Genomic DNA, 9,008 nt, shown 5'->3' with positions numbered 1-9,008 from the left:
TCAGTTCCTAGCCCTCTGTCCCCAAGGGGTGCTGTGCAGCTCAGCAGCCAGTCGGTAGCTCTGAAAAACAAGGGTTTCCAGCACTCACTGGCTGCTCCAGGAACAGGGAGCATCACTTCAGTGTCCTTCAGGGACCAGGGGCATCTTCTGCTACTGGGAGTACTGGAAGTGTAGCTGGAATCACTGTTTACCTCCCACTTGCAGACATGGAGAGCAGTAGCTCCTTGTGGACAGTGGCCAGAGCTCACTGCTCCAGTGTACATCCATGTAAATATATGGAGCACAGATGTACCCTTCCTTGGTCCCACAAGAGGCTTGAAGCAAGTTAAAGCCCCCCCCCCCAAAAATGTCTTGTTCCACTTGCTTGAAGCACAAAGTCTTGCCCAAAACCCAAAGGGATGCACAACTGCTGACAGGGGACTTATTCAATAAAGGGGTGACCCCTGCAAAGCCAGCAAGTGCTGGTGAAGGTGGGCACCCTGCATCCTTCCAGGGCACAGAGCAGTTCTCCCCCCATCCCCACCATGAGCAGCAGAGCCATGGGTGCTCCCAGGGCTGCCCTGAAAAGCTGGGGGGGTGTGAGGGAAGGGAAAACCCCTGGGATGTGCTGGAGTGCTGTGGTGCCCAGTGGCAGGCAGCGGCTCGTTTAGCCATGCCTGCTTACTGCAGATGGGGGTGGGTTTGGTACCCAGGAGAATTAAGGGCTGGGAAGGAAAGTGAGCAGCTCTGGGGGTTCACAGCAGGGCCACGTGTGCTGCTGCATCAGCCCATGATGTTCAACACACAACGTTCCCACTGTGTGGCCAGGATTTTAAGGGGCAGGGGTAGGAAACCTGTGGTGCCCCGACAGCCTGTGAGATCCCCCCCATGGAGAGAAGGAAAGGCCCATCAGTCCCATCACCCTCACCAGCTGATTCCAGCCAGGGAAAAGCATTTCAGATCCTGTAACCATCACAGAACATGCAACCAATGTCACTGAACACGACAAACGGGCCAGATCCTCAAGACAAGGTTTATTCCCAACAGGTCAGTGTGGTTATTCCATAATGAGCTGCAGCACTACTGGTTCCCCAAGCACTAGCCCAGAGTGGTGCCAAACAGGAGCAAAGCCTGGCAGAAGTGGGGTTACCAGCTTGCCAAGGGCACAGGGACTGCCCCCTCCCCAGGGTTTTCATGCAGCCCATAGCAAGAGGTGCACAGGGGACCCCACAGAGCAGGGCTAGGCCAGCAGACCCCAGCCCAGGGCTTGGTGGCCTCCATCACCCCTCAAGGACACTCCCCATCCCATCTCAAGCACCCCAAAAGGCAGAGAAAGGGTGAGTTAGACAGCAAAGCGTGTCTGCAAAGGGGTGCCAGGTCCCCTGCTTCCCACCTGGGCATCTCTGGGCTGGGTCCTTGGTGTGAGCAGAGTTTAACAGCTGGAGGTGGGAGAGGAGGAGACAACCTCGTGGAGGGACCTCAGCCCTCCTCCTCCCTCCTTTCAGCCCTTCATGGGCCCTACAGCTGCTGCAGGATAATGTCAACCGCTTCGGCGAGGTTGTTGACGTACGCGTCGGGCTTCACGTGGGGGTGGTTTTCATCACAAGGCCTGTGAAGGAGACAGACAGACACAGCTCAGCAAGGACAGACTCCCAGCCAGGTCCCATGTCCCCAGCTGTCCAGCTGTTGCCATGCTCACCAAGCCCAGAGCGTTACTGAGGTGGCCCCAGTCGGGGCACCCTCGGGTGAGCCTGGCTCACGCCTTCCTCCCTTTTCCCAAAAGCCCAGGTGCCAGGAGCCAGACAGGAGAGATCTGTGCCATACAACCTCCAGGCAAGCCCAAGGTGCCAGAGGATGGGTCCTTGTTCTACCACCCATCCCAGATTTCCCTGGGGAAGTTTGGGCTTTTTTCCCCCCAGGATAAACACCCAGTTACAGAGAGTTTTAAGACCCCCTGAAGCAGAGCACTGTGCTCTGCAGCTCAGCAGCTCAGCATGGATGTCTGGGTGTCAGAGCTCCCAGGACAGGGCCATGGGGCAAGGGTGAGAACTTCAGCCAGGAGCAGATGTGGTTCTCACAGTTCCAGCTCAGCTTCCCTTCCAGTGACTGTGACCCCTTCTGCATGGCACTGCAGCAGACATCACGACAGCAGGTCACAGAACTGACAATGAAAGTTTCTGTCCAGGACTTTTCCCTTTCATTTTCCATAAATAAATGAGAAAAAAAAAATAAACCTAAGACTATCTTTAATTTGCTGGTTGAAGAATAGACTTGCACTGAGCTCACTTCAAGACAAACTCCTCCTGATGACTGTTGGGTTTTTTTTCCATGGGACTCTGGTTGCAGGGAAGAACATAAATCAAAACAGAAAATTCTACTCTGCAGCTGAATACTGAGCTGTCAGCAGCCTTGGCCAGTGTACAGACTCACTGGTGAAAAACCAACTCCAGCCCTGGGAAACATTCCCCACAGTAAAGCAGGAGACCCTGGAGCGGTTCAGCACCGTGGTCTGGATACAAAAGGACTGTTTTCCATCCCAAGCTGTGAGATGTGGAGCTTCATTTCTGCGTCACCTTTTGGTGGCCACCTTGCTGGTACATGAAGCAGTTGGAGAAGGGAGTGGCTTAGCACAGGGACCCTCTGAGATCTGGAGTGGTCCTTCTTGGTCCCTAATGTTAGTTCAGGACAATGGCAGGAGAGGACATTCTCCAAAAGCAAGAGCCACCCAAACTTATCCATGCCTTACAACACAAAGACAGGGAATATCTTTAGCATCATGCAACTCAGGCAGAGGTCTTGAGCCTCCACAGCTACTCACATCCATCAAATCACCCTCAGGAGATGACTAAACATCCTCCTCTCCCAGGGACCATTCATCACTGCCAGGGCTGCAGAAGCCCAGCAGCTATCTATGGCCCCACGTGCTCTGATCCTCCGCCCATACTAGACTGGTTAGTTCAGATCAATGCTTTAGCCAGAGACATCAAGGGAGCAGCAGGGTGCTGCAGAAAACTGGCTCTGCAATTTTAACCCTTCACTCAGTCGCTTGGAAGGAGAAGCTCCAGCACCATATCAAGGCTCCTGACCAGTGATGGCTGCCTCCTGAAGTGTAAACCCAAATCCCAGATCACAAGGGGCTGTGAAAAATCAGCTCCTGTAAGAATTAGAAGGTTCCCCTTACTGTCTGAGTCAGATTTCCACCTGGATAGGTCTGTTCCAACAAGCTACGTTCCCCACTAGACTCAGCTGTCAGGAATGGTCTGGAGCTGACAGCCTGTAACTTGCTGCAGTGGCTCACCCACATGCAGAGGAACATCTGTGAGGGATGAAAGGATCTACACCAGCTTGCAAAGCCCCTCACAGGAACTACTAGGAGTCTTTAAATCAAACAGAGCCAAATAACTACCCACCAGAGAGAGCATTGCTAGGGACAGTGTAAGAGGATGCAGCTTAACCCACAGCCTTTGGGTAAATCCCTTCCTTCCCCACACCGGCTGGGATTCTGGGTTATCCTGGGGGTTGGGGTGGGCAGCAGGCACTGCTTGCAGCTGGCTCTGAACGATGCTCTCGCCAAGGACCTATTCCTCCTGGAGCTGCAGGAGGAAAACGGGGTGCAGAGGTGCCCTGTGGAGCCAAATGTCCCACCAGAAACAAGGAGGGGGTGTCTGAGCAGCAAACCCTCACGTCACGCTGTCCTGGGAAGCTTCACGTAGGGGTTGGAAGGACTTTCCCAGCGCCTCACGTGCGCTGGGTTTCAACAAAACATGCGGAGAACAGAAAGGAAACAGCTGGGCTGCTGCCTGGACAAAATGTTTAGCAGATTAAAGTCTTGAGCAGAGGTAGCCGACGTGGAGAGTCACGGCCACAGGGATGGAAACAGCCCCAGAATCCAGCTTAGCTCGAGACCTGCCAAGACTTGACTTCAGAGAACAGGCGCAGATGGAGCCCGATCAACACGTGATGAGCACCCCAGGTTAAAATTAGCTCAGCACCGTTCTTTCAAACCAGGGACGGGCAGGAAAAACACCAGGCAGGGCCAGAGCAAGGCAAAGGAGTGAATTTGGAAGAGACAAATGATCTGACATTCCAGCAGACAGAGCTGCAGCCCCTTGGCCAACCTCATCTGCAGTGCCGCACGTCCCACCAACGCTGACCTGCCCAGCAGCCTGGCTTTCTGGGAGACAGCACACCCCACCCCAGCACCCCTTCCTCTGTTTTGCACGAGGGACCTCCCTGTGTCACCACACAGAATAACAGTAGGAGTTGGAAGGGGCCTCCAGAGATCATTGAGTCCAACCCCCTGCCAAAGCAGGGTCCCTAGGACAGGGCACAGAGGTCGGTGTCCAGACAGGGCTGGAATCTCTCCAGAGAAGGAGACTCCACACCCCCTGGGCAGCCTGTCCCAGGGCTCCCTCACCCTCACTGGGAAGAAGTTGTTCCCCAGATTGGTGTGGAACTCCCTGTGCTCCAACGTGAGGCCGTTGTCCCTTCTACATTGCTGCAGAAGCCTCTAGAGACATCCTTGCCCTGCCATCCCCATGCCTGCAAGAGCTCCAGGAAATCAACCCCCCCATTGGAGACTCCCAGCAACCTCCGCCGCTCTTCCCTTGCCTCCCAGAACTGTGTGCACAGCTAATTGTGCTTAATTGCAGCTCATTTAAATTGACACATCCACAAACAGGTAGAAATTAACAGCCAAACTGTTTGCTAACAGAGGAAGGAAGCCCGTGGGCTCACCTCTTAATCATTCCCCTTTATGTGTGCAGTTTTAACTGAGGGGAACAAACCCCCTTCAGTACAACACTTCTCCAGGAGATGCACCTATACATGCAGGGAAATACTAAGATTGAGGGGAGAAGCTGTGACCTTTCTGCATAGGTTACCTTAAAATAAAGCCCAAAGCTTAGCAAACTGTCCCAAATAGTCTCAGGATCTTTTGTTTTTTGGAATTTCAATGCACTTCCTGGGGTGAACACCTACTTTGCAACCACACTTGTGCTCCAAATGACATTTAGAGGGTTGTGGTAATTTGTTTGGCTGGATGGTGGTGCTCTGCATACGAACTCAGGCCCCTGATTACAGAAATAAGTGCTTAGAAGAGCATGCTGAGAGCACAGGCAGGGCTAAAATAGGTACATGGGGGAGTGCTTGGTGTCCCTGCTACAGTTTGCTCCAGCAGGTTGTCTCCCAGGTCTTTTTAGGCTGGCACTGGCCAAGATCTGGTGCAGGACTTCACATTGAGGAGCAAGGAAGAGGCTGGAAATGGCAAATGCAGCTGCAGATGTGAAGATTCAGGGAGGACAAGTGGGGCTTTGTCACAATCCAGACATAAAAGGAGCAGAGGTGTCCAGGACGGATCACAAACTGGAGGCTGCAGCAACAAACCTCCATGGATATTACAGCTAAAGCTTGGGAGAGGATTAACACCAACATTTCCAACGCTTCTCCTTCCAGGCATAACCTTAACTTGCAGCTGGTGTGAGTAATCCCTTGAATAATCCCAATTCCTGCCATGCCTGCAGGATGCACCACGCCGCCCGGCCGCTGAGCGCGGAACGCTGAGGAAGCCGATGACGCAGGCAGCTCTTTTCCCCCCACCCATCCCTATTTATCTTCTCTCTCAGGAAATACAGTGCATGTGAACGTGCCAGATTAAGAGCTTCAGAGACTAGAAGTGCTGAAAGCCTTTGTCCAGGCTGCAGACAGGACACGTGTGGGTGCAGCTGAAGCAAGAGACAAGGCGTGAAGAAGTGCAGGACGGGGATGGGAGGGGCGATGCAAAGGGCTGTCGTCGGGACAGAGGATGCTGCTGGCTAAATGCTCTCGTGTGATTACACCAGAGCAAAAGGGTTTATTAGAAGCAACTTCTTTTCCCACCCATCTCATGCAAAAAACACACTGGAATGTCAAGCTGGGTTGAACCTTCAGAGCAGAGGAGCGGTGTTCAGGCATCTGGGCAGCAGTTTTTCCTTGTCAAAAGCAGAGTTCACTCTCCTCTTGTAAAGAAAAAGCAGTTCAGCAGCATCCCAGCATGGGAAGTGTGCCTACCAGCGTTATGGTGGAGGAGAGGGAGCAACACACTGGGCTGTCCTGGTTTTGGACTGGTTCCCAGCCAGATTGTTCCTCAACTCATTTGTCTTGGGCACAGCTGGTGTTGCAGGGAGAGATGAAACCTGGTGGCCATCAGGATGGTGAAACACTCGGCTGGCCCCACACAGGGCTCTGGTCCCTTCTTCTCAGCCTGTGCTGAAGGCAGAGAGTGGGCTCTGAGCTGGGACTTATTGTGGTCCCAACAGTTAGGTCATCATGGCTCAACAGCCAGTACTGCTCCACGCTTGGGATGCTGGATACTTGATCAGAACTCCTCAGGGAAGACTCAGGTGGAAGGGGGGGTACTGCTGCCATCCTTAGCCTCATGGAAACAGCATTAACTCACCTCATGGAGCCCAGGTGTGATGTAAAGGAAATACTGATGATACCTGTGCCACAAATCCTGTTAGCCCAGCTGACAGAGCTAGAAGAAACAAACATTTGAGAACAGAATGAGAAGCCTCTGCAGCAGTGCACCTCTGCTCCTTGGTCACCCAGGTGTCCCCCATCACGCTGCCCCAGCCCCATTTCACCCAGCACTGACTGTCCAAAACCAAGACACTGTGCCCTGAATCCAACATCCTCTCTGGGATCCTCCTTCTCAGGATGGACACGTCCCTCTGAGGGGAAAGGCGAGGGTATTCATCCCATGTTCATCCCATCTTCTCAGGTAACAAAGAAATGTAGGATAGGATAGGATAGGAAACATCCTCTGGAAGTGGGTTTTTTCCCTACCAACAACTTTAAAAATATCTGACAAGCTCATACCCAGTTCTCTGACAGCCAGGGTTAGGTGCAAAGAGTCTGGTCTAACTTTTAGACAAAGCTCCCAGAGATAGATCCTACCTCTTTGCATTCCTGCAGCTGGTGAGCACGTGCTGGAAGTGACCCCTATATGCCAGGCACCTTGGTGTAAGCACAACGGCCCCCAGGGCTGGATGGGGAGGGGGTGTGCCGGGGGGGGGGATCAGCAGCTCTGCCCTGTACATGCCTACTGCTGCAATGCAAGTACAGCACAGCTGTTTTCAATAGAAACAAGGCTCCTTCTCCCCTTGGAAAGTTAAACACACATTTGCTGCTTGCTGAGAAAACCTGAGACCGGCCCCTGCTCTGCCAAACGATCTGGTCTAACGGGGTGTTTGCAGGCACAGTGAGACTCTGCTCTGCCTGCCTGGATTCATTACTGATGACCCGTGTGGCTTTGCCAAATGACCTCACTCAATTCAGTAGAAAATAATTTTTAACACCCCTGAGCAAGAATTTGGACACAAAAGTATTCTCTTTGTGTGTGTGTGTGTGTGCAAACAGATGTGCACCTTCAGTGTGAGAGGTGCCTCAGCATCCCCGTTACCGGGGCTGAATGTGACACCAGAGTGGGAAGGGTGAATTTCAAGGGCTGAGTGTGAAGCTCAGTGGTGCTCAGGCATCATACTCTGTCAGGTGCCTTTAAAGGCCTTAACCTAAGAGAACATGCCACTGCTTTTCCTTTAATATGTTGCTTACAGAATCCATGTGGAATGTGTAAAACAAACGCTGGCTTCTGCATTTGCACAGCGCTGCGTGCAGAGGTGAGGTGGGTCTGGACACTGGCAAGAGAGCAGCTCTGCAGACTGTAAAAGAAAGAATCATGGAATGGTCTGGGTTGGAAGGGACCCCAAGGGTCACAGAATTCCAACCCCCTGCCACAGGCAGGGCCACCAACCTCCAGGCCTGGAGCTACACAAGGTTGCCCAGGGCCCCATCCAACCTGGCCTTGAACACCCCCAGGGATGGGGCATCCACCACCTCTCTGGGCAGCCTGTTCCAGCCCCTCACCACTCTCTCTGTAAAAAACTTTCCCCTAATATCTCATCTAAACCTTCCCTCCTTTAGCTTCCACCCATTCCCCATCGTTCTGACATTATCTACCCCTTTAACAAGCTGATTCCCCTCCTGTTTCTATGAAGTCTTCATTTCAGGTTCCAAAGGCTGTTTGGAGAAGCTCAGTTCAGCCACGGTTACACTGGCAGCGTCACCCTCCGAAGACATCCAAAGATATAGTGTTAAAAGCCCATTTCTCACCAAACAAGAATCTGAGCTACCCTAACAACCACAGTGTTTGTCTTCAGGTGGTGCTCACCAAAAATCAGTCTCTGTTTTAAAGGGTGATGAAAGTATGGGAGTATCTGTGCCACTCCCAGGAAACCCAAGCGGATGGGCAGGCGTGCAACCAGCTCTCCTTCTGAAGGGCAGGAAGAGCTGCTTCAGGCACGTGCTGGGAGCCAGCACCTCCCCACTTCAAAACCTCTCTCAAGTGAGGAGCCAAAAACACACCTACATTGGTGAAGCAAGGCATGGTCTACATCTTATGAGGAGGGGCTGAGGGAGCTGGGGTTGCTTAGTCTGGAGAAAAGGAGACTGAGGGGAGAACTCATCACTCTCTACAACTACCTAAAAGGTGGCTGTAGTGAGGTGGGGGCCGGTCTCTTCTCCCTGGGAGCCAGTGACAGGACAAGGGGAAACAGTCTGAAGTTGCAACAGGGGAAGTTTAGGCTGGATATCAGGAAAAAATTCTTTGCTGAAAGGGTTGTTAGATATTGGCCCAGGCTGCCCAGGGAGGTGGTCAGATCACCATCACTGGAGGGGTTTAAAAGAAGAGCAGATGTTGTACTTGGTGACATGGTCTAGTGTAGGAGCTAGTAGGGCTGGATAGACTGTTTGACTCGATGATCTTGAAGGTGTTTTCCAACTGAAACCATCCAATGATTCTGTAATTCTTCAGCTACAGATTTGCTTAGCCCAGGCAAGGCAACAACATGGTGATGCAGCAACCCCAGCACAGCAGGACTCTGACTCTCTGACTTCTCTTCCCAGACCAGACAGGACTATTACATCCAGCCTCACTGTGCTCAGGGATGTCTCAAACTCACCTGCTTCTACACATGCTCATGCTTTCAACT

At 52.6% G+C, this 9,008-nt stretch overlaps 1 protein-coding gene across 2 annotated transcripts in view; it reads right to left on the bottom strand.

Moving 5' to 3' along the window:
• The window catches only part of LHPP (phospholysine phosphohistidine inorganic pyrophosphate phosphatase), a gene marked incomplete at its 5' end in the record, with an annotated part of 81,538 nt that continues 72,530 nt past the window's right edge, over positions 1 to 9,008 (bottom strand). Inside the window, 2 exons of one of the 2 annotated variants that reach the window (XR_014617344.1) lie at positions 1 to 60; positions 1,373 to 1,588. Coding sequence is in view for 1 of the 2 variants with exons in the window: in XM_084265039.1 (XP_084121165.1) it covers positions 1,498 to 1,588 (91 nt within the window). Of the gene's footprint in view, positions 61 to 993; positions 1,589 to 9,008 lie in introns of those variants that run through there. The other variant, XM_084265039.1, reaches the window with a different exon arrangement.

This window comes from Gallinula chloropus (assembly GCF_964237585.1).
Source record: "Gallinula chloropus genome assembly, chromosome: 5".
NCBI classification, from domain to species: domain Eukaryota; kingdom Metazoa; phylum Chordata; class Aves; order Gruiformes; family Rallidae; genus Gallinula; species Gallinula chloropus.
The sequence above is the reverse complement of the archived record's forward strand: the minus strand, read 5'-3'. Positions and strand labels throughout refer to the sequence as shown.